General features: G+C 35.8%; 2 protein-coding genes across 10 annotated transcripts in view; one reads left to right on the top strand and one right to left on the bottom strand.

Moving 5' to 3' along the window:
• Nucleotides 1-11,006, bottom strand: part of CCDC122 (coiled-coil domain containing 122) — a 47,519-nt gene extending 36,513 nt beyond the window's left edge. For both annotated transcript variants that reach the window (XM_045839103.1, XM_045839104.1), the window contains exon 1: nucleotides 10,895-11,006. The gene's annotated coding sequence lies outside the window, so the exon portion shown is untranslated. The remainder of the gene's footprint in view (nucleotides 1-10,894) is intronic.
• LACC1 (laccase domain containing 1) lies at nucleotides 10,467-25,448 on the top strand. Of its 8 annotated transcripts, none has more exons than XM_045839101.1 (7): nucleotides 10,467-10,786; nucleotides 12,319-12,935; nucleotides 13,566-13,744; nucleotides 14,551-14,716; nucleotides 17,477-17,702; nucleotides 18,931-19,091; nucleotides 24,544-25,448. In XM_045839101.1, exons 2-6 carry the CDS (start codon nucleotides 12,374-12,376, stop codon nucleotides 19,088-19,090), a joined length of 1,293 nt encoding a protein of 430 aa, XP_045695057.1. In that variant the 5' UTR covers nucleotides 10,467-10,786; nucleotides 12,319-12,373; the 3' UTR covers nucleotide 19,091; nucleotides 24,544-25,448. The 8 variants fall into 8 exon arrangements, with proteins under 8 accessions (XP_045695057.1, XP_045695056.1, XP_045695055.1 ...); XM_045839100.1 differs by lacking the exon at nucleotides 10,467-10,786 and adding an exon at nucleotides 11,008-11,201; XM_045839099.1 differs by lacking the exon at nucleotides 10,467-10,786 and adding an exon at nucleotides 11,008-11,210.
• Nucleotides 25,449-26,388: the final 940 nt, after the last annotated feature.

The following is a 26,388-nucleotide window of genomic DNA, read 5'->3' as shown; positions in this document are numbered from 1 at the left end:
TACCATAGTTTTTTATCCGCTAATTTACTGATGGGCACTTAGGTTGCTTCCAGCACTTGGCTATTGTAAATTGTGCTGCTATGAACATTGGGGTGCATAGCTTCTTTTGGATTGGTGTTGCAGGGTTCTTAGGGTATAATCCCAGCAGTGGATTTGTTGGGTCAAAAGGCACTTCCATTTTTAGTTTTCTGAAGAAATTTCATACTGTTTTCCACAGTAGTTGCACCAGTTTGCATTCCCACCAACAGGGCACTAGGGTCCCCTTTTCTCCACATCCTCTCCAATACTTGTCTGTTGATTTTTTTATGATGGCCATTCTGACTGGTGTAAAGTGGTATCTCATTGTGGTTTTAATTTGCATCTCTCTGATGGTTAGTGACACTGAGCATCTTTTCATGTATCTCCGGGCCCTCTGTATGTCCTCCCTAGAGAAGTGTCTGTTGAAGTCCTTTGCCCATTTTTAATTGGATTGTCTATCTTCCTAGAGTGGAGTCGTGTAAGTTCTTTATATATTTTGGAGATCAAACCCTTGTCCGAGGTATCCTTGACAAATATGTTTTCCCACACAGTTGGTTCTCTTCATTTTAATGCTGTTTTCTTTAGCTGTGCAGACGTTTTTTATTTTGATGAGATCCCATTTGTTTATTCTTTCCTTTATGTTCATTGTTATAGGGGACATATCAGTGAAAATATTGCTGTGTGGAATACCTGAGATTTTCCTCCTATGTTCTCCTCTAGGACTCTTATGGTGTCACAACTTATATTTAAGTCTTTTATCCACCTTGAATTTAAAATTAAATTTTAATTTAGTTTTTTATAGAGGGGGAGGGAGGGAGAAAGAGAGGAAGAGAAACATCAATGGGCAGTTACCTCTTGAGCATCCTCTACTGGGGACCTGGCCTGCAACCCAGGCATGTACCCTGACTGGGAATGGAACTTGTGACCTTTTGGTTCACAGTCCCATGCTCAATCCACTGAGCCACACCAGCCAGGGCTTATCCACCTTGAATTTATTTTTGTGTATGGTGTAAGTTGGTGATCAAGGTTCTTCTTCTTCTTCTTCTTCTTTTTTTTTTGAATGTAGCTGTCCAAATCTCCCAGCATCATTTGTCAAAGAGGCAATTTTTACTCCATTTTATGCTCCTGCCCCCTTTGTCAAATATTACTTGACCATAGAGACTTGGGTTTATTTCTGGGTCTCTAATCTGTTCCATTGATTTATGTGTCTGTTCTCATGCCAGTATCAAGCTGTTTTGATTACAGTGGACTTATAATACAGTTTGTTATCAGGTCTTGTGGTCCCTCCTACTTTGTTCTTCTTTCTCAAAATTGCTGTGGCTATTCAGGGTTGTTTATGGTTCCATGTAAATTTTGAAGTGTTTTTTCTATATCTGTGAAATATGTTATTGGTATTTTAATAGGGATTGCGTTGAATTTGTAAATTGCTTTAAATAGTATGGACATTTTGATGATGTTAGTTCTTCCAATCCGTGAACATGGTACATGCTTCCATTTGTTTGTTTCTTCCTTAATTTCTTTCTTTAGTATTGTATAGTTTTCTGAGTACAGGCCTTTTACCTCCTTGGTTAGGTTTCTTCCTAGGTACTTTATTTTTCTTGTTGCTCTATCAAATGGAATATTTTTCCTGATTTCTGTTTCTGATATTTCATTGTTGATATACAAAAATGCCTTTGATTTCTGAATACTGAATATGTATCCCACTGTTTTGCCAAATTCACTTATGGAGTCTATAGGATTTTCTACAGACACTATCATGTCATCTGCAAACAATGACAGTTTTGCTTCTTCCTTTCCAGTTTGGATGCCTTTTATTATATTTTTCTTGATAGAGGCTCCATCTTAATATGAGCTTCCACAATTAACATGGTAGAGGAAAGGAAACATGGCAAATTATGCTTTCAAAGTCTTCTGTTCAGTAATGACACACATAATCCCTACTTACATTCCATTGGCCAAAGCCAGTTTGTGGTACACCCAAATTTAAATAATAAGGGAGTGATTTCCACTATATAGCAAGAGGAGTGGAAATATATTAAGAGGGTTTGCTGGCGTGTAGTTGTCGTCAGAATACCAGTGAACAGCCAAATAACAATCACAACCCTATTGCTGCTATTTTTCCATTGACAGCCATGTGCCTATCTCTGCCAGCCAGATCCAAGATGCTAGCATCACATTTTAGGCATTACAGCCAAAAACAAGTTCACTTGGACGAGATTACGGATATGTATGAGAGAACTTCCTTATCCTGTGTGTCCTGTTATCAACAAGGCCTTCATAGTATCTTTTCTGGGTTCTTCAGGAGTAGAACACAGACCTATAATAATCCTTGTTTGCAGGAAAATAGCAGTTGGATGTAAGCTGGTATGTGGGTTTTTCCCTGGAGACCTTGGTAGGTGTCAGACTAAGCAAATATTACTATGTCCAAAAATGCATACTCTTAACCACTGTGCTTTACCATTAAAAAAAAACAGGCTGTGCCCTGGCTGGTGTGGCTCAGTAGCTGAGTGCCAGTATGTGAATCAAAGTGCTGCCAGTTTGATTCCTTGTCTAGGGCACATGCCTGGGGAGCAGGCCAGATCACTGGTAGGGAGCACATAAGATGGAACCACACATTGCTGTTTCTTTCCCTCTGTCCTTCTCTAAAAAATAAATAAAATCTTTTTTAAAAAGATTGTTCTTTCTTCTAAGCCTTATAACTTCACTAATATAATAAAAAGTGAAACTCACAGTTTTCATTCTTTCAATAAGAATTATTTGAAGGTCTGCTTGAAAGATCCTAAGCACAATACTATCAACTCTTTAGCAGCAATAAAATGCAAGTTTATAGGGAAAATATCACATATATCTAAGCTTATTTTTATTTTAGATGGACAACTACTACATGGTTCACTGTCTACAACCCACCACCTCTGTGGAATCATGTCACATAATATTCCAAGTAAAAAAATATGTTCAAGGAATCATGAAGGTGTGGTAATTTAGAAAGCCATGAACATATGTCAATCTCATCTGGAAAGCACCTGCTTTACATTTTCAATTTATCTCCCAATTTAAATAATAAAGTGTTTTATTATTCTCACTCACTCATGAGGTATTACCTCATGAAGTCACACAGATGTGAGGAGGAATTAGAATTGTTAAGTAAATTAAGTTACTCTTAGTCTATATCACTCTTAGTCTAGTTCTCAAACTGGCTCCCCATCCCCACATCCTTTAAAAACTCACCCAATGGCCTTAAAGAGTGTAAGTTGCCCCTCTTTACATCTCCTTTTACTAAATTTGGTTTCCTGATTTTTTTCACTCTTCATTCCTTGTTTCATTTCTTGGCCAAATTTCTCAAGCTGGGCAATCGGCTGACCCCTGACTTCCCTTCATAACTGTAATTTGCTCCTACCCTGAAGATTACCTGCTTCCAAGTACACTGGGTATACATTATACAAAATGCCAATGGGTCCAAGGTTGCATAATAGTCACAGATTGTTTGACTGATATTCCTAACAGGTTTCACTTATGCCTCCTCCTCATCAGCTAGAACCCAACATAAACTTCTTAGAAATTACTTCTTGCCCAGAGTGGATTTCCATACCAATGGAAAGACACTGCTAAGGTCATTCAATCTCATGCTTTCATTTTTAATGGTGACTTTATGCTTTGTAGATTCTCTTTGCGAAGCTGCCAACTGAAAATGTGATCAAAATGCTAAATTTACTGAATACCAAAATAGATAGCCAGACTTCCTCATGAAAGATTTTTGGAGTTCTCCTCACTCTTAGTTTAAAAAAAAGTTCTTATCAAAGTATCTATGACCTCTACGTTGCTACAGTGAACAAGTTCAGTCCTTATCTTTCTTGACCTATCTGCATCATTTGACATATCTGATCATGCCATCCTTCTTGAGACACCATACTTTTTGGTTTCCTTTGCTGGTTTCTCCTCATCTTTCTCATCTGTGTTAGAGTGTTCTGGTGCTCAATCCTCAGGCCTTTTATTTTCCATATACTCACTCTGCAAGGGATGCTATCCAGTCCCATAGCTTTCAAATCCATTCATAGGCTGACAACTTCTAAGTTTACATGTCTAACCTGAACACCCTTGAGCTCTACACTGATACCATATTGCCTGATGTCTGCATTTGGATTTCTTATAGGCATTTGACTTAACATGTTCCAAACTGAACTCTTGATTTCTCTGTCCACTGGTATCCATCATGTTCACAGAAACAGCTTCTTCATAGTCTTCTCCATCTCAATAAATTATTGGTTCATTTTTCTTGTTCAGGCCCCAAACCCTGAAGACATTAGCAGGGAGGTCTCTAATAGGGTGCAGAGCCAGGGGCAACTGAATCAGACTTGCTTAAGATAATCATAAATGAGACCTCATTATTGGTGGTTCACAGGTCCTCTGGGAAATCCTCCTAAAGTATGTGGTTCACCACTGCTGCCCCAATTGTTTTACCCAAAGGACCAGCCAGAATCTTGACTCTTTTCTTTCTCTTACAAGGTGCATGCAATTCTTTTAGCAAAGCTCATTGGTTCCACCTTTGAATTACATTGCAATCCAATCACTCCTCACCACTTCTAAATACTACCTTAGTAGAGAAGCCTTCCCTGGTAAGTCTCTCAAAAAAACGTGACTTTCCCTCCTTTATACTCCATTTCCTTAAACTACCTCACTTTTTCTAAATAGCATTTATTATCACTTGCATCTTATACATTTATTTCTTTTCTACCTTCTTTTACTAAGATAAGTTCCATGAGGGCAGAGACCTAGAACAGTGCTGGGAACATAATAAGTTTCTAATTCTACTCTATCACCACTCCAATTCAGTTCTACTGATAATGCTCCTAAAACCCTGTTCTGATCATGTCAACACTGCAACCAATCTTTCAACTCTCTTAGATGGCATCTTCTATAAGATGTCTTTCTTGATCTTCCTGAATAGATGTAATTTCTCTCTCTCATACAATTATTTCTATATCTTTATTGTATCATGACTTATAACAGTAGAGTTCCCAGAATAATATAGAGCTTATTCTTGAACCTAGGTTGTGCCACTTACTAGTTTATCAGGTTAAATTCTTTATGACCCAGACCTCAGATTCCTTACCTGTAAATGGGAATAACAGGAGTACTTGGCCTTGTTAGGATTATTGTGAGTACTAAATGAAATAATACATGTTGTAAAGCATTTAGAAAAGAAGTTCTGCTATATAACACATTTTTAATATTATTTCCACTATTTTATACTATATTTCTCCATTAGACTGTAAGCTCCAGAAAGGAAAATACAAAGTCTCACTCATTTTTGTGTTCTCTAAAGTATTTGATAAACAAACTTTAAAAAGAAAGAAAATCAGATTTATACTATAAAAAATAAAGTGACTGGTCCTTCTTGATCTATATTGCTAAAGCAACATAAATTGAAGAACTCCTGGGATGATCTTTATTTAAACCACCTATTCAGGTAAAAATATCTGCTTTAAAATTGGGGAAGTTTTAGGGTTTTTTTCTGGCTTTCTATTATATAATAGACAAAATATAAAAATGAAAACAAACTACTGCCATCTACTGATCATTCATTATAATTGTATAAAGCAAAACAAAAGTTTATAGACTAACTAGATGTTATCAATTATTCTTTCATTCAAATGGGAGTAAAAGGGAGAAAACTGTACTTGAACAATGATTAAAATAAAATAAAATAAAATAAAATAAAAATTAAAAAAAATTATTCTTTCATTCAAACCACATATGTGGATACATAGTAAATGCAAGGCATAATAGGAAATATAAAAATAAATTAAGCGACTGATTCTAAAACAAATAAACCTATAATACCTAAAGTATTTGATAGTAAATATCCAAGCATTAAATATAAAACTAAATTGTTTAAAAAATACTTTCAACTAAAAATGCTTTACAGAAAACAGTGCAATGGAAATACTATAATAAACCACCATTCTTCTATATTAACTATAGTTAACATTTGTTGGGTATTGACTAACCAGTATTTTTTTAAGTGTTTTTACATAGATTATCCTTTTTCCTCTCAGAGCAACCTTACAAGCTAGATTTTATTTTTACTTATATTTTATAGATGAGAAAACTATGACTTGAAGAAATTAGGAAATAATGCCAAAGGTCATATATCAAACAAGTAGGAAGGATGGAATTTGAAGCAATTAGGATCCAAATTACTATTTACTAGGTACTTAATATATAACAAAACACTATGATAAGCATGATTTGTGCATGATCTCATTTGAATTCCAGAGACAAGCCCCTGTTCTTGGCCCTTGGGAGGAGATTTTAAAAATGCCATAGTTCCAGCTTTTGGTAACTCATTATCGGATACCTTGTTCTCAAGTTAATGAGCACAATAAAGCAAGCCTGTCAAACTCCACTGGGGCTTTTGAGAGCTTTTGGCTTAGAAGAATTAAGAGGAGGCAACTGTATGTGTGCACCATGTCACATAAGCACCATTTTCCATTTTGAATGGAAAAATCTGGTGTGTGAACTTACCAAGTAGTTTAAGTAATTAAGTTCATAATTTCATCCTACCCACCTTAGAGTAGATATTTCAGTTAAAAAAGCAAGGAAAGAAAATTATAGATAATTTTCACATAAGTGTGAAATTGTTTTGTTTTGTTTTCTAAGAGGGAGGGGAAGTTTAATATTAAAGCTGACATTCCATTGGGTAAGCTAAAAAATTAACCTGGAGAAAGATGAGATAAAAGTTTTTTCTGGTATCAAGGGAATTTATTATTACGGTCTATATTTATAATAAGTATGATAAAATCAGATCTGAGTGGTTCAATTTCAACAATAAATTAAAGAGGCATAATGAAGAAAATATGACATACTGCATAAATGAGTAATAATCAAAAATACATACTTCATGGTAAAAAAGACTGCAAGTCTTTTCAACCAATGTTTTCATTAAGCTATAACATCATCAGAATCACCCAAAAGGAATTAAGAATTAAATCATTTAAAAATTGCATACCTATTATACATCAATGTCTTAAACCTGCTGAAACTATGGATTGTTCTCTTTTTTGGCTAGGAAATGAGATTAAAGTGTCAGAATGCTAAAAACAGAAAGAAACCAGAGAATTTGTAATATTCCTTAACTTCCTATCATATACAATATTCATATATTATCCACCATGCCTATAGCTTTCTCCTAAAGGTGGGATGTCTCTGAATACACAGATAATACTGGACTACCAAAACATCTCATTTTGGGATGTATACATACAAGAATTAGTGTGTAGCTTGAATTCAAACTTTAAGAGACCATTCAAGAAACTGTTTGAAAAAAATATATAGGCCCTTGGTGAAATGTAGTCATAACCTATCTGCTTTTCTAATTCAGGACAGTAAGGGAAAGGTCTTTTCTAAAACTCTATAAATAAATAACCATGATTCTAAAATAAGAGGAGCTTGAAATGGGTTCTAGGGTGACCCCCCCAAAAAACAGGTCCATGTCCTAACTCCTACAACCTGTGAATGCGACCTTATTTGGAAAGGGTCTTTGTAGATTAAGGTACGGATCTCAAGATGAGATTTTTCTGGATTTAGAGTGGGCCCTCTTTTCAATGATAGGTGAGAGACTGAATATGCAGAGACCAGACCACATATAAAAATAGAACTCTGACCTACAACCTGAGCCAAACAACCCAGAAAACCACTAGCCACCCACATATTATCTACAGTAACCAAACCAGGAAGCCATCTGTAAAGTTAATCTGTAAATCAGACTTTTAGGATTTTATACCACTATCTCTAATAACAATTGAGGAAAACAAACAATAAACCCTTTAACAACTGGTCCAAAATGGCCAGTGTTTGATTAATAACTGACAACTTGTCTAAGTTTTGTCCCCACTTCCACCTTGGGACCAACCAGCAAAAAACAAATATGCATCACATATGTCATCCTGCTTTGAATTAGAACACCTACAACTTCCCCATGCCAACAGCCTCCAATCAGGGCACACCTGAAGATTTCCCTTTTTTCCACAATAAAGTTTTCCCACTCCTATGCCTGCCTTGGTGGCTGACTCGCTTGCTCTAGAAAGCTCTGAATCAATAGCCTTTGTTCTCATATGGTTGGCCTGTCTTTATTTCCACACAGGTGCTCTTGTTTGAGAAAGATAGAGGGGAAATTTGAGGCTCAGACACACAGGGGTAGACCATGTAAGGATAAAGCCAGAGAGCCCCAAGTCATGGAACCACCAGCATTTGGAAGAGGCATGGAAACCTTTGAAGGGAGCATGGTTCTGACAAAACCTTGATTTGAGACTTCTGCCTCCATAACCATGAGAGAATACATCTTTGTCATTTTAAGCCATCCAATTTGTGCTAATTTGTTATGGCAACTTTAGAAAAACAACAGAGCTTTTAAAAATATTTGCATGTTATATATCCTTTTCTGGAAGTACCCATAAGCCTTAATGTAAATGGCTTAAAAACAACTGTTCAGATTTTTTTAATTCCTCTTGTGTTCATGGGAAGATTTACATAGTGCTATGAGAATGTCTGGGATTTTCCCAATGGTTCCCCTTAACAGGCACTATCTCTGCCCTCAAAATGCTCTGAGTCATTACAAGGAGATAGACACAGTCAAATACTTAAAATGTAGGAGGTACAATAAATACAGAATAAGTCTAATTACACTTAAACTCTAATTAACTCATTCTATTTCTTTTGTAAATTATAAGTTGCTAATTCCCATATCATGCTGAATACTGAATGGTTAGGAAGCTACTTTTTAGTGAGTCTGCCCACTTCTGATCCTACCAGTTGATTTGTACAATCTACCAATGAGTTATTTATGTATGTTCCTGAGCCTGCTTATATCAGTTACACTTGTTCCTATGCTTTCATAACTTAATTAAATGTTATGTAAACCAATTAAATAGTGTGGAAATACAACAAAATCTTGGAATAGCTTACTGATGGTTTGGAGGCATAGTTTATGTAAGAGATACAATGTAGAACTCTTACTGGCAGGCCACATGTAAACAAGTGGCCTTGGACTTTCTCAATCCAGTGACAAATGAGAATATGGTTGTTTTAGGTTAAAACAAAATATTTAAGGTACTTATGTTATACTTTTTCATGGCTCTCTGGTTTAACTGACTTTTCGTTTTAACAGATGAATTTAGATAAATTATATGCCAGCAACTTTACCCTTATAACATTTCCATGTTTAACCCATTTTTAAAAATTTATTGTTTGGCTATGGGTCAGCTAGCTCTATGAAAGGGCTCCTTCTTTATGAACAAAATGCTAAAAAAGAAGCAATTAATTGTACTTGATGAGAAGATGGGAATTCAAGGGAGGTTATGTTTGAGCTTGAAGAGTCTTGAAGAAGAAACAGTCAAATAACTATATGAAGATATGGTTGTTCTAACTTGAAGAAATAGCATATGTAAAGGATAGAATCATGTGGCCCTCCCAAGGAATAGCCTTGAGTTTGAGTGGCTTGGGAATAGGGAACTTGCTTTTGCAAACCTAATTATGTATTTGACTCATCTGTAGAGATGAAAATAAAACAAAGCAAAATATGCCCAGGCTTGACTCCCATAGATTCTGTTTCAAATGTATATCTGGAGTGGAGGCTCTGGATTTTTTTTTTTTTTCCTAAAGTTCTACTTGTCATTCTGAAGTGCAGAGAACCACTGGAGTTGAGGTAAGAGTGTTACCAGGTGGGTGTTAGGACCAGATGTTGAAAGAAAATAGCATGTCAATAATATAGAATGACAAACTCTCCCTTCCCTGACACAATAATATAGAATGACAAACTCTCCCTTCCCTGACAGCTTTCCTATGTTGAAATATTTCTTTAATTTTTACTGTAACATGAAAGAAAATTAATTCCCACCATTGTCTACTAAAACTGGAATAAATGTGTTAAACTGGCTTTTCAACTAAAAGACTACTTTCCCTTAAGGTGATATTTAACATAAAACAAGCTGAGGGCAGAGTGCACTTTCTGATCAGGTATACAATCTACCACTCAGGGATCTTAACAAATGTCCAGCAAAAATAATGAAAATGCAAATTTTAACAAAAACATCTGCCAGGAATATTAAACAGTAGGCTCCTATTCTGAGTTGGTGGTCTCATTCTCTAATCAAATAGAATAGAAACACTCGCCCCCTCCAAGTGCTGTTAGCCAAGTGCTGTTACCCAGATAGCCAAGAAAATTATTTCTCTTTCAGGTAAAGGTTCTTCAGCCTTTACCGTCTGAGCAACTATAAAATAAAAGGGAACTCTTCCTGCCATCATGACCAATCCGCTGAAAATATCCTTTCTTTTACTGTTGGAAGGTGGAATATATTCTCCCTTTACCTTGGCATTGGTCTTTTGCATGTCTGTTTATTTTTTTTTAAAGGTGAATGTTACAGTCTTTGAGGGCCAATACAGGACGCTAATTTGCACCTTTATCACCATTTTAATGTGACTTCTAATTTTTTACTAGTGGCATATATTTTTAAAAGGGCATACAGGACATCTGTCAACACAAGTGAAGGAACTGCACGGTGTTGGTACAGTCAGCAACAGGCAGAATCAGAAGAAAACAAAGGAAGATTCGAACAACTCGTTTTTGGAAATAAAAACGGAGGAAGAAGAAAACCTTGGATGTAACAAACAGCCAAGTGCTAAGAAAGTGCGGTTCTCAGGCCCGTGCTTTGGTGACTGCGCCAAGCGTCCCGACCACACTTCAGGGACAGCGACCCGTTCCCACTGGAAGGTAAAGCGGACGTGGGGTGAGGGCTTCCCGACGCAGGAGGGAATCGGTGCCTTGTGACCGGGGTGTCTCCCCCACCCGCGCCCCTCCTGGCCCCGTTTGCCCACGTACCTCCCCAGCCCCCAGCCCTCCGACCGCCGGGCTCAGACGCGACGCCCTTCCGGGCTCCGGTTTCGGTTCCTCTTCCCTCAGCTGGGCCGCGGGAGCGAGCTCGAAGGGCCGCCCTGACCCGGAAATGCAGAGCCAGCCTCAGGCGCTGCGCTCTGCAACTCCCGGGTTCCGGGGCCCTGAGGTCGGCCCGCTGCGTTTGCCGGGTGGGCGTCCAAGCCCCTGAACTCTTCCCCAGTCGCTTAGGCCGTACTCGGACTGCAGGACCCTAGCTAGGCGATGCCAGGCGGGGATAGTCGTCTGCGCTGAGGTGGGCGAGGTGAGGGAGATGGGAGAGGTGGACCTGCGTCCTTACAGCCCACCAGCCGGCGGAGGCACGGGGTCCAGGCTTTGAACTCCAGGTGACAGTCTGGCAGCTTCCCGGTTTTGTCGGGGTTCAGACGTGGGGTGGGAGTGGGGCAAATCCCAACCCCTGGCCGCTGACGGAGTCCACAGGCGAAGGTTGGGCACTCGGAGGCGAGTACGTGTGCTACCTGAGGTGTGCGTGTGACTGTTGGAAAGTCCCTAGGGGTGGGGCGAGGTCAGGGGAGGTGCCTGGGCAGGTGGGGATCCGCCCGGGGAGGGGGGGGGGCGCCCAGCTCGGGGCCGGGCGGTGACAGACGCGTTTTGTGGAACTTCACGGGCACCCTCGCTTCTCTTAATGTTTTTCGAAACTGACGAGATGAATTCGGGCGAGAGTCCTGGATGGTAGGGAGTGGAGGTTGGGAGTGGCGGCCCAAGGATGTCTTGGGCAAAAGGAGGTCCGGGAAGCGAGTCACCTGAAGCCGGCCGACTGCCTGGTGGGAGGACCCAGTGAGGTGAGAAATCCTCGCGACAGGAAGGAGTAGGAAAGCAGGTAGGAGGCATGGGGTAATTGCCATACCTGTAGTATTGTGTAAATACTGGAGAGAAATGTGTGGGTCATCTCCGCTTTTATCTCTTAAAAACACGATTTTAACGTGCAGCTCCATTTAACTTACTGATTTAAGATTCCACACTTCTTGTCAAGGGATGTGACCTAACATGCCAGTCCTATCAGAATTAATAATGTATAACTTAAATTGACACCATGTAATTAATAAACTGTACTTTAAGTCAACAAGAAATTCCCTATATGAAAACAAAAACCAAAAACACAGGAGCTATTGTTTTGCTGTGAAGATGTACATGTACTTTCAGAAAATAAATGAATAGTTGGCTTTGCTTTAATTGTCATGATTCTTCTATGACAATGAACTAGCTTTTTTGGGAGAGGTCTAGAGTAACTATTTTGCTTACATATTTAGATCAATGCAATTCTTTTTTAGCCTCAGCCACAAATTTCTGTTGTAACTATAAGAATATCAATATAATTTTACAGTCTTATTTATGGTAATATTTCTTTACAGGTGATTGTGGGGGGCACAAAAACCTTCTTGAAGAGCTGTGTACCCTTACCCAAGGATGGCGGAAGCAGTGGTGATTGATCTTTTTGGTTTGAAATTGAACTCTCAGAAAAACGATCATCGGACATTACTGAAGACATTGAATGCTCTTGGGTACCACCATGCTGCCAAGTCCAAGCTCCTTTGCATAATGTGTTGCAGCAACATCAACTGTGAAAGTAACAGTGACCATGACAACTATGAATTAGAAACAAGCAGTGGATTATCAGCTCTCTTGAGAGAATTTGAGACTGTTAGCAATCCCAGTATGGCTGTGTCTTTGTATACCATTAAACAAAAAATTGATGAAAAAAATCTGAGCAGCATTAAGGTAATTGTACCCATGCACCGGAAGACATTAATGAAGGCTTTCATTGATCAACTCTTCACTGATGTTTACAATTTTGAGTTTGAAGATTTAGAGGTAACTTTGAAGGAAGGTCTTTTGAAACAGGCTTCTGAGGTAAACATCATCACAGCTCAAGAACTAGAAGCAATACAGAATGAAATAGAAACATATTTGAGAAGTCTGCCAACACTGAAAGGAGAATTAACCATAATCACATCTCCTTTGATTTCAGGTATATTACATGGCATCTGTTGTTTTCATCATGCATGTGAAAAACCAGTGGTTCTTTAGAAGTTGTTCACTTCTTTTTTTCCTTCTTTCTTTTGTAGACTGTGTGGGCATCAGTTGCAACATGGGAATGTTGTGGATGATCTTACAGAGTTAGGAACGTCAAGGGATATCAAGGGATAGCCCCTTCAAAGCCCCCTGCATAAATAAATTTGCTTTATTCAAATTCAGCTTTAAGACAGATCCCCAGGCTTCCTTTAAAATGAGATTTATAACCCTAAGCATTTCCTATTTAGCAATTCTGAAGCCTCAACTCACTGGCGTCATTACAGAACAGTGAAATTTAAAACATTCTTCTTGAATAAATAATATTTACTATGTACTATATGCTATTGGGAATAACAAAGACAAATAGGACAGAAAATTCCCTTTGAAGAGTAAAACTCCATAGGAAAGGTAGAACAAAGCAGTGGGTAATAAGAACACATGGAGGTGCAAAGATCTATAGAATTAGGTGCCAGGTAAATACAGGTTGAAGTGATCAGGTAAAGTCTTACGAAGAGATAGGGTTTATAATGCTTTTTATACTGTTTTGTATGGCATATTTTTACTCTTCACTATTTATCTTCAACAGATATTTTCATACATGGATTTACTACAAGAACAGGTGGGATATCTTACCTACCAACTCTCAGCTCTTTAAATCTCTTCAGTAGTTCCAAACGGAGAGATCCTAAGATAGTTGTTCAAGAAAATCTGCGTAGGTTGGGGTGTGCTGCAGGATTTAATGTGAAGAACTTTTACCGAATAAAGGTAAAATTATGTTTCATATTTTAGAAGATCTAAAGTATATTAAGTCTGCTAATGACTAATGGACCTTAAGCAAGCTATTTAACTTTTTTCATCTGGTGTTTTATCTAAAACTTTAGGATAATGATTATGGTTGTTTTTCTTTGACCCATATACCATAGCCTAAAAAATCAAGAATATATGTAAATATATATATATATATATATTTATATTATATTATATTATATATATATATAATATATATATATTCATTCACCTGGAGTTCCTCACATCTAAAAGTACAATTAACTCTCAGAGAGTATAGAGTACCACTGCCCTTTTTGACCTAGAAGGAAGATTCCTGAATTGTGGAAAAGAAAGGCCATTATTTTCTAAGTTAACACCAGGAGGAACTTAGGATACAATTGATGAGATAGTGCTTTGTTTGTTACAGAACTTTAACTTCACTTGAGTCCAGAAAAAATAAAAATATCATTGACTTAGTAATTAACTTATTTCAATGAATTAGTTCATTGTGGAAAGTACTTCACATACTTACCCATCTCTAGTAGGAAGTGTTTGTGATGGGTACTGTTGAATTATTAAATGTTAAATTCTGCTTTCTTTAAATAAAATATGCAGCAATTATAACAAAAATGAAATGATAAGTAAATTTGGTATTTTATCTTATATAGAAGTGATATATTTAATGAATGGTAGTAATCTTAAACTGGTTATATAATTTTGTGCAAAATGAATACTTTAATAAAAGCTTATGGTATGAGAAATCCTACTTTCAAAACATTTTTATTACACATCTTTGATATTAGACTGATCATGCCAATGACGTCTGGGTCATGGGAAGGAAGGAACCTGAATCTTATGATGGAATCACCACAAATCAGAGAGGCGTCACAATAGCAGCTCTTGGTGCTGATTGTATACCAATAGTTTTTGCAGATCCTGTCAAAAAAGCATGTGGGGTTGCTCACTCTGGTAAGTAAACTTAATTAAACATTTAGGATTTTACCATTTTGTAGCACAGGAAAAATTACAATTTCTTTCTGATAGGCATGGCAAACAAATAAACAGTTATAAGTAAAAAGATAGGATTAAGATTAGCATACTACTATTATAGAAGCAGATAAAAGGAGAACCTAAATCAAATTATGTGAAGCAGAGTAGAACTCCCCCCAGAAAAAGTGGCACCTAAGCTGATTCCTGAGGAATTTATAGGGTTAGGCTAGGTGCCAGTGTTGCTCAGCAGGAGTGCTAGTAAACATTTTGGGCAAGATCATCTTACATGGCAGACAGTTTGCTGAGATTTTGAAATTCCCATTTGTTGTGATTTTTAAAATTTAAAAAAGCCTTCAAGCTTTTCAAACACTCCCCAGGGTGTGGTGTTGCTACTGAGAAGCCTAGAAGTCTAGGCAGTGAGGAAGAGGAAGGTTAGCATGTTGCAGAAAGGTGTTCATTATGGTGTAGCAGCATGTGTAAAGGTATGGAGGTAAGAAAAAGTGAGAAATGTTTGGAAAATTGCATTTAGTTTAATATGCTAAGAACAAAGAAGGGTTTTTAGATTATATATTAAGGTTATGGAATTTTGTTTTTCTGGAAATGTTTTAAAATACTATTTTAGATTATCCAGTGGTTATATGTCTATGTGAAATGAGGAATGATCTTTTTGGATTTTCCTCTACTTGTAAATTTATGACTACTTTTCTTTTTAGGCCATAGATAAATAAGAAAGTGGCTAAGGTAATAGAATTATACAACTAGAAGTCAGGATTGCTATTTGACATTGTCAAAAGTTACTTAAAATTTGAATCTTAGTTCCTGGATATAAAAAGGGAATGTTATTTATTACTTCTTAGATTTTGAAATATTAAGTTTTAAAATACCAAAGATAAAGCTATCAAAATGAAACTATTAAAAAATAACAGACATCTCACACTTCCTGATTTCAAAACTTATTATAAAGCTACAGTTCCCAACAACATAGAATAGAGAGCCCCAAAATAAAACCATGCATATATGGTCAATTGATTTTTGACCAGGTACCTATGGGAAAAGAATAATCTCTTTAACAAACGATTCTGGGAAAAGTGGACATTTCCATGCAAAGAAAAATAGATGGTGGACCATTGTCTTATATCACATATAAAAGTTAACTTAAAAATGGATCAAAGAAGTAAACGAAAGAGCTAAAGCTATAAACTTGTAGAAGAAAACAAATGTCAATTCTTGTGATCTTGGACCAGGCAATGATTTTCTAGATATCGCAATAAAAGTACATGCAACAAAATTACAAATAAACTGGATTTTATAAAAATTAAAAACTGCATCACAGCTCGAAGAATGGGAAAAATATTTGCAATTCAAATCTGACATGGGGTTAATGTATATAATATATAAAGAACTCCTATAACTCAACAACAACATTAAAAACCAAATAACCTGTTTAAAAAAATAAGCAAAGTACTTGGTTAGACATTTCTCCAAAGATAATATACAAATGACTAACAAGCATGTGAAAAGATGCTCAGTATGACTAATAACTAGGAAAATACAAATCAGAACCACATGAGATATCACCACACACCTATTAGGGAAGGGATTAACCAAAGAACATGTATGCATGACCCATGGACATGGACAACAGAGTGCTGCCTGAAGGAGTGGAATAGGGCCTGGGTGGAGGGGGATGGAGGGGGGTAAAGGGGGCAAATTGAGACAACTGTAATAACAAACAATAAAATGTAATTTTTTAAAAAAGAAAAGTTTTGGTGAGGATGTGAAGAAATTGGAACCCTGTGCACTATTGGTGGGAATGTAAAATGGTGCAGCTGCTATGGAAGATGGTATGGTGTTTCTTCAAAAATTTGAAAATAGAATTACCATATTATCCAGCAGTTCCATTTCTGAGTATATATTCAACTTAATTGAACACAGGATCTCGATAAGATACTTGCACATTCATGCTAATATTAGCATTATTCACAATAGCCAAGATGTTGAAGCAAGTCAAGTGTCCATTGATGGATTAATGGATAAGCAATGTGAGGTATATGCATAATATGGAATATTATTCAGCTTTTAAAAAGAAGGAAATCTTGACACATGCTACAACATTAATGAACCTTGAGGACATTATGCTAAGTGAAATAAGCCAGTCACAAAAAGAAAAATACTACATGATTCCACTTACATGAGGTAACTGGAGTAGTCAAATTCATAGAAACAGGAAGTAGAATGGTGGTTACTAGGTACCAGGGGGAGGTTGGAAGGGAGACTTATTATTTAAAACTTGTATAGAGTTTCAATTTTGCAAGGTGAAAAAGTTGTAGAGGTTTGTTGTACAACAATGTAAATGTACTTAACCTATTAATTGTACACTTTAGAATGGTAAATTTTATATTTTTTCACAATTTTTAAAAATGGGGAAAAGTGAGGGGGACAGGAAGTGAAGACTAAGAAGGCATAATGCCAGTGGAAACTAGAAGTGTAGGACATTTTTTAAAGGAAATGGAAGGGACACCCTCCCCTATTAAATGTCTCTTCTATGTATACCTCATTTAAAAATCAGTATTTTAATTAGTTAATTCATCATTTAGCTTAATTAATTTTATAATTCATTTACTAATTCTGGACTTGAAAAAATAGAAACTGTGCTTATTTTTAACTTAGATAAAAATTAAGGTGAAATTTTTTGTTATGTTTTAACTGTCCTTATCTCTCATTCTTCCCATTTATCAGGTTGGAGAGGTACTTTGCTAGGTGTTGCTATGGCTACTGTGAATGCTATGATAACAGAATATGGCTGTAGTTTGGAAGATATTGTTGTCGTACTGGGGCCTTCAGTAGGACCTTGCTGTTTTACTCTTCCAAAGGAATCAGCAAAGGCATTTCATAATCTTGATCCTGAATGTGTGCGGCAGTTTGACTCATCAGATCCCTATGTTGACATTCGTAAAGCTACCAGGTATGTGTGGTTTCATTCCAGAACTGCAAGTTTGCTTATTGCTTCTAAAATTCAAATTAATTTAGAAAACAAGTAACTGCAAGAAAAAATTCAGGTGGCAGATATTTAAATAGCAGACATATGTATGTACACAAAAACTCATTTTAAATATGAAATATGTTCTTATCTAAGTTTTGATAATAGACATTTTCCTAGCTGGTATCTCTAATTGATTTGAAAGTGAAGGTTAAACTTGATATAGACAAATTGACATGTACCTTGCTTCATAGCTATTCCTCAGGTAATTCTCCTAAATGTGATAAACAAGGAAGCTAATATTTTAAAATCATTGGTATTTTTTGAATAGAGGAATATATTTCTTAGCAAAAATATCGTATAATATAAACACATAGTCACTTTCAAGTTTTTTATGGTCCCTTACAGTTTGGAGTTTATGAAGTTTTGTTATTAGCTGTTAAAAATTATTTGTCCTTTCGACAATGGAAAATTAATGTCTTATTTGAATCATGTATGTATTTCACTCAGCAAAACCTTGCCTAGATTCTGCCTCATTTAGCACGTTAGCAGAAAGGATTGAAATGGATTCTTAAATGTTACTTTTGGTTATATTTTGCTTGCTTGTTTATTTTGTTGATCAGGTTTCATTTAGAGGTGAGATCATATGGTATTTGTCTTTCACTGTCTGGCTTATTTCACTTAGCATAATCCTCTCCAGATCCATCCAAGCTATCACTGGAACAGCAATAAAAAAAAGAGAGAAAAACACAAATGTTATTTTTGAACTAAGTATCACTAATTTATAGTCATATTTTATATCATAAAGTCTTTATGGAGAAGCACCTTTTCTAGGGAAAATGTGGAGAAAGGAGATGGGAGGATCAAATGACTAAAAAGCATGCTCTGTCCAAATCAAGAGAATCTTGTCTACAAATACCCTGGTTACTTGACAGTTTCTTCTAAAATAAGTACTTGATTTCAGTTATAAAATTCTGTATCCAGATCATGTCTGCAGGATAATATGAAAGGTTGGATAGTTCATATAGGAGATAAATGGTGATAAAATCTATAATTTCCTGACATGTCCAAGTTCTGTAACTAAATAACAACTTGCATTGTTTCAAGCATATCTTTCTACAAATTCTTTCGCACCAATATCCATACCTATTTCATATTGCTTTAGCTATTGGTAAAATAAACTTGTTATGTTTTGAAAAATCTTTATCCTAAGGATTCTTCTAGAAAAGGGAGGAATTCTACCACAGAATATTCAGGACCAGAAACAAGATCTCAACCTTTGTACATCCTGCCATCCTGATAAGTACTTCTCCCATGTCCGAGATGGTCTTAATTTTGGTACACAGATTGGCTTCATATCAGTTAGAGAATGAGGTACAGTGAGTTTGCTCTTCCCTTTCCCCAATATTCCTTTCCCTCTCCCCTCTCTCCTTCTTCCTCTTTCCACCATTTCCTCCCCTTATTTTTAAAAATAATTATATTTAACTTTACTCCTTTATCCATATAGGAAGAATTAAATTTCTACTTTTTAGTGAAGCAACAGTGGTGGAAAAGTTAATTTTCAGTAACATACTCTAATATAAAGACTGTTACTTTTCCTAGTTAATGAAGAACAATAAAGCAGGCATATGTTAAAGGTATTAAAATAAAATAATTTATTCTTTAAAAATATTCCGTATGTATATGCTTTATATTTTTCATGTAGTTGACATCTATACATTTCCTATCATAATATCCCTTTTTGGGGGGGAGTGTCTGCCCTTTTTTTTTTTATTTCATTATTGTTGCTCAATTACAGTTGTCTCAAATTTCCCCCATTACTCTCTCCTACCCTGTCCACATGTCCCCCCACATACAATCTTCCCCCTATCACTGTCCTTGTCCATGGATCCTTTATACTTATTCCTTGACTAGACCCTTCCTTTTCTTTCCCCCATTACCCCTCTCCTCCCTTGCCTCTGGTAACTATCAGTTTGTTCTTTATTTCCATGTCTCTGGTTCTATTTTGCTCACTTGTTTGTTTTGTTGATTAAGTTCTACTTATAGGTGAGATTATGTGGTATTTGTCTTTCACTGCCTGGCTTATTTCACTTAGCGTAATACTCTCCAGTTCCATCCATGCTGTTGGAAAATGGTAGGAGTTCCTTCTTTCTTTCTGCTGTGTAACATACTATTGTGAAATGTACCATAGATTTTTGATTCACTCATTTCCTTATGGGTACTTAGGCTGTTTCCAGCACTGGGCCTTATGGCTGCTATGAACACTGGGGTACATAGGTTCTTTTAAATTAATTTTTCAGGATTCTTAGGGTATAATCCCAGCAGTGGAATTACTGGCTCAAAAAGCAGTTCATCTTTAGTTTTTTCAGGAAATTCCATACTGTTTTCCACAGTGGCTGCACCAGTCTGCATTCCTACCAACAGTGTACTAGAATTACCTTTTCTCTACAACCTCTCCAGTGCTTGTTTTTTGATTTGTTAATGATAGCCATACTGACCAGTGTGAACCAGTATCTCATTGTGACTTTAATTTGCATCTCTCTGATTGCTAGTGAAGTTGAACATCCTTTCATATGTCTCTGGGCCCTCTGTATGTCTTCTTTGGAGAAGTATCTGTTCAGATCCTTTGACCATTTTTTAATTGGATTGTTTGCCTTCCTTGTGTGGAGTTGTGTGAGTTCCGTATATGTTTTGGAGATAAAATCCTTGTCCGAGGTATTATTGGCAAATATGTTCTCCTGTTGGTTCACTTTTCATTTTACTGATGCTTTCCTTAGCAGTGCAGAGGTCTTTTAGTTTGATGTAGTCCCATTTGTTTATTCTTTCCTTCATATCCCTTGCTGTAGGGGACATATCGGTGAAAATATTGCTGCATAGAATAGCTGAAATTTTCCTGCCTATATTCTTCTCTATGACTTTTACGGTGTCATAACTTATATTTAAGTCTTTTATCCATCTTGAATTTATTTTTGTGTATGGTGTAAGTTGGTGGTCGAGTTTTATTATTCTGCATGTAGCTGTCCAAATCTCCTAACACCATTTGTAAAGAGGCTATTTTTACTCCATTTTATGCTCCTGCCCCCTTTGTCAAATATTAATTGACCATAGAGACTTGAGTTTATTTCTGGGCTCTCTGTTCTGTTCCATTAATCTATGTGTCTGTTCTCATGCCCGTACCAGGCTGTTTCGATTACAGTGGTCTTGTAATACAGTTTGATATCAGGTCTTGTGGTCCCTCCTACTTTGTTCTTCTTTCTCAAAATTACTGAGGCTATACGGGATCATTTATGATTCCTTAGAAGTTTTTGAAATATTTTTTCTATATCTGTAAAATATGTTACTGGTATTTTAATAGGGATTGCATTGAATCTATAAATTGCTTTGGGTAGTATGGACATTTTAATGACGTTAATTCTTCCAATCCACCCCGGCTGGCATAGCTCAGTGGATTGAGCACAGGCTGTGAACCAAAGCATTGCAGGTTCGATTCCCAGTCAGGGCACATGCCTGGGTTGCAGGCCACGGCCCCCAGCAACCACACATTGATGTTTCTCTCTCTCTCTCTTTCTCCTTCACTTCCCTCTCTAACAATAAATAAATAAAATCTTTAAAAAAATTCTTTCAATCCATGAACACAGTATATGCGTCCATTTATTTGTGTCTGCCTTAATTTCTTTCTTCAGTGTTGTGTAGTTTTCTGAGTACTTTTACCTCCTTGGTTAGGTTTCTTCCTAGGTACTTTATTTTTCTTGTTGCTATATCAAATGGGATATTTTTCCTCATTTCTGTTTCTGCTATTTCATTGTTGGTGTACAAAAATGCCTTCTGTTTCTGAATATTGACTTTATATTCTGCCGTTTTGCCAAATTTACTTATTAGGTCGAGTAGTTTATTGGTGAAGTCTATAGGATTTTCTGTGTACACTCTCATGTCATCTGCAAACAATAACAGTTTTGCTTCCTCCTTTCCAATTTGGATACCTTTTATTTCTTTTTCTTGTCTGATTGCTGTGGCTAGGACTGTCAGTACTTGTTGAATAGAAGTGGTGAAAGTGGACATCCTTGTTTTGTTCCTGATCTTAGTGGGAAAGCTTTTAGGTTTTGCCCATTGAGTATGATGTTGGCTGTAGGTTTCTCATCTATGGCCTTTATTGTGTTGAGGAATGTCCCTCTATTCCCACTTTGCTGAGTGTTTTTATCATAAATTGGTGCTTTACCTTATGAAATGCTTTTTCCACATCTATTGATATAATCATGTAATTTTTTGTCTTTCCTTTTGTTTATGTGATGTATTATGTTCATGGAGTTGTCAGTATTTAACCATCCTTGTGTCTTGGATGAATCCCACCTAATCATGGTGTATGATCTTTTAAATGTATTGCTGAATGCAATTTATCAATATTTTGTTGAGGATTTTAGCATGTTCATCAGCAATGTTGGCCTCTAGTTTCCTTTCTTTGTTGTGTCTTTATCTGGTTTTGGGATTAGGATGATGCTGGCTTCATAAAAAGAGTTTGGGAGTCTTTCCTCTTCTTGGATTTTTTTAGAATAGTCTGAGAAGGGTAGGTGTTAGCTCTAACGTAAATGTTTTGTAAAACTCTTCTGTGAAACCATCCAATCCAGGGCTTTCATGTGCCAGGAATTTTTTGATTTCTGTTTCACTAGCTGTTACCATCTGTTCAGACTTTCTGCTGCTTCTTGATTCAGTGTTGGAAGATTATATGTTTCTTGAAATTTGTCCATTTCACCCAAGTTTTCAAATTTCTATATAACTGTTCACAGTAATTTTTTACAATCCTTTGTATTTCTGTGATATCTGTTGTAATTTCTCTTTCATTTCTGGTTTTATTATTCATTATCTGGTTTTCTTAATGAGTCTGCTTAAAGGCTTGTCAGTTTTGTTTATCTTTTTAAAGAACCAGCTCCTGGATTTATTGATCCTTTGAATTGCTCTTTTAGTCTCCATGTCATTCAATTCTGCTCTAATCTTGCTTATTTCCTTCCTTCTACTTGCTCTGGGCTTATTCCACCAGTTCTTCTAGATATAGGGTTAGGTTGTTTATTTGAAATGTTTCTATCTTTTTTAGGTATGCCTGTATCACTATGAACTTTCCTCTCAGGACTGCCTCAGGACAGTCCCATAGGTTTTGGACTGTTGTGAGTTCATTTTCATTTGTTTCCAGAAACTTTTCGATTTCTTCCTTGATCTCATTGTGACTCCATTTATTGTTTAATAAACATGTTATACAATCTCCATGAATTACACTGTTTTTGAGTTTTTTCCTTGAGGTTGGTTTCTAGTTTCAAGCCCTTTAGGTCCAAGAAAATGCTTGATGTAATTTCAGTTTTCTTGAACTTGTTGAGCCTTGTTTTGTGACCTATCATGTGGTCTGTCTTTAAAATGTTCCATGCACATTTGAAAAGAATGTGTTTTTTGCTTCATTGAGGTGAAAGTTTCTGTATATATCAAGTTAATTTGATCTATTGTACAATTCAATTCAACAATATCCTTGTTGGTATTTTGTTTGGAAGATCTATCCATTTTTGACAGTTGGGTGTTAAAATCCCTTACTATAAGTGTATTTCTCTCAATATCTTTCTTGAAGTCCTCTAAGATTTTCCTTATATATTTGGGTGCTCCTGTGTTGGATACATATATGTTTACAATGTTTATCTTCTTGATGAATTCTTCCCTTGAGCATTATGAAGTGTCCTTCTGTGTCTCTTTTTGTGGCCATTTTTTTTAAGTATCTTTTGTCTGATATAAGTATTGCTACCCTGGCTTTTTTTCCTTATTTGCTTGGAATATTTTTTCCAACCCTTCACCTTTAGTCTGCATAGGTGTTTGTTCAGAGGTAGGTCTCTTATAGGCAGCATATGTGTGGGTCATGTTTTCTTATCCATTCAACTACCCTGTGTCTTTTTCCTATCATAATATCCCTTTTTAAAAGATTAATTTTGTTGGGGCAATATTGGTTAATGACATTATATAAGTTTCAGATATACAACTTCATAATACATGACATGTATATTCCATTGTGTGTTCATCACCTAAAGTCTGGTCTCCTTCTGTCTCCATGAAAAAATTTGACACCCTTTACCCTACTTTACTCTATCTCCACTCCCTTCCCCTTTGGTAACCACCCATAATGTTTGTTGTGTGTGCCCAGAAGTGAGTTTGTCAGGTCATAATTTCTTATACCTTTCTTAAAAGTTTGTTTTTGAGATGAAGTCTTTGGATAAATATTCTAAATGCTAGAATAATAAATCCTCACATACACAGACTGGCTAAGTTCTCAAACTAGAATTCCAGTTGATTATCTACAGCAGGAGTTGGCCGATTTTCTTTAAAGGATCAGATAGTAAATGTTTTAGGCTTTGTGAGACATATAGTTTCTGTCCTACACTCAATTTTGCAGAACAAAAGCAGACAGGAATGATACAGAAACAAATCGGTATGGCTAGGTTTCAATAAAACTTTTTCAAAAAACAAATGAGGGGCCAAGTTTGGCCTATAGTCTATTGTGTGCTGACAGCTGATCTACAGTCAACAGAGCAATATTGAATGCAATTTTATTAAGTTATAATTTATTAGAGATTTTTAGACTTTTATAAAAATATTTTGTGACAGTGATTTAATACTGACCCTTTAGCATATATCTCATTTTTCTTAATGTTACCTTTAACTGAATTAATATTCTTTTTAGTCTTCAAAATGTCTCGAACCCTTTAACATACAAAGACTTTAACAGACTAAATGATTCTTACCTTGATACTCTTAATAGCATTAGTAAGGATCTTATATTTGATTTCTATTTTTTTTACAGGTACTTGACTGGATTTTTGCATAACTATTTCCTGCCTCCTTTCAAACTGAGAGAAATTTAGTTGTTTGATTTACTTAATACTAAAAGGATAATGTGGAGAATTCATGTTTAGGGTAAATTTTCACTATTATTCAAAGCCAAGTGATTTTCATTTGATTCTAATAATAACTGACAAAAAAAATCAATGTTATGTGGCTTTTACATTTTATATAGATGAGGATTATTCTTAAAGTTTGTTTAATTTGTTACGTAAATCAAGACTAAGTCTGTTCAGCTCAGTATTTATTGTGTATCCTCTATTTATAGTCATTTTTTGAAGCTTGAGTGAAATCAAAATGAGTAAGACTTTTTCCCTTTGTGTGTACATAATTCAAGGGAAGAGATAAATAATTTTAACACTTAAATTTAATCTTAATAGCAGTAGAAGAGTACTGAAGAAGAAAGGATTAATACTATCTAGGGGCAGGATGTATGGAGAAGACATTATAGAGAAAATGACAGATCACATGGGCCTGAAAGATGTATAAGTTTTTGAGAAATGAAAAATAATAACACATCGAGGGAACACTATGAACTAGAACATGAAACCTAACGTTTATAGCATGTTCTAGAGAGAGAAGGGTGTGGACAGGAGTTTCTGGAAAAACAAATTGGAAACAGATTATTTAGGATCTCAAATGCCATGTCAAAGAGTTTGGAGTTTATTTTCCAGGCAAAGAGTAGGCATAAAATGTAGGGGAGTGTTTTCATGTCCTTGAGATCACATTGAAAATGGTTGATAACTTTCTAATTTTTCACTGTGCATTATTTTGTTTGTAGTTTATAAATTTATAGAGTATTAGGTAGTCATATTTCACTTTATGTATGAAAATATTCAAAACCCAAATAAAAATTGTTTTATCTATGGTGAAAAGTTGTCTTCTATTTATTGTGTGAAAAGTATTGATTCAGTAACTCAGAAACAAAATGACTAGGTTGTTAAGTGATCATATTGTATGGCCTCTACAGGATCTCTGTCATTCTTAAGCATTTGTATAAAGGTTCCTGGGACTTTTAGGTTGCAACCACAATAATTTTTAATAAGTTTTATTTTCAATCTAAGCACTGTTACTTAGCTGCACATAGGAAATATCAGTTGTAGTTTTATTAAGAAGAGAAATTAAGTTTGGAAATCAAACAAAGGCTCATGACATGATTTTTTTTTGAAGTACTAATTATAAAACTAAAACTCAGTAAATTGTAACTTTAAATTATAAAGAATAATATTGTAGTGACTAAATGTACTATACTCCATTGCTTTATAAAACACATAGAAAAAAAGATCTTTCTACTAGGAGGTAGCATTTCTTCAAATAGCTCTGCTCTTTTTTTAATATAAAGTTGAACCAATCTGTATCTCTGTTTACTTATACAGGAAAAAGGAGAGCATTTAATGTTAATGAATCTCTTTAGATGTAACATATTGTAGTTCAAGTAGATGAAAGCATTCAGGAACCCTCACCCACCTGGATCTCACTTCTGCAGAATCTCCAGTAACTGGTTTTCTGTAAATTGATTTGGGGGGTGGAATTTAGAGAAACTCACTCTGTATTACATGACAAAAACATAAATAATACCTATGGATTCAGAAGCTGGAAGATCTGATGACAGTGCCATCTGAATTACATCATTTTATATCCCAAAGTGGTATTTGTTTTCATTAGGTTGTCCTAAAGTTAAATTTACAGTGTATCCACTTCATTTTTTATGTGAATGCCACTAGTCTATGGGAGTCCAGCACTTTTTAAAAAATTTTTATTGTATTTTTTCCATTATCATGTAGTCCCCTTATACTCCCCCTCCACC

Source organism: Phyllostomus hastatus, unplaced genomic scaffold, assembly GCF_019186645.2.
Source record: "Phyllostomus hastatus isolate PE091 unplaced genomic scaffold, TTU_PhHast_1.1 phas_contig_29, whole genome shotgun sequence".
Lineage (NCBI taxonomy): Eukaryota > Metazoa > Chordata > Mammalia > Chiroptera > Phyllostomidae > Phyllostomus > Phyllostomus hastatus.
This window is presented reverse-complemented; position numbering and strand designations above follow the sequence as displayed.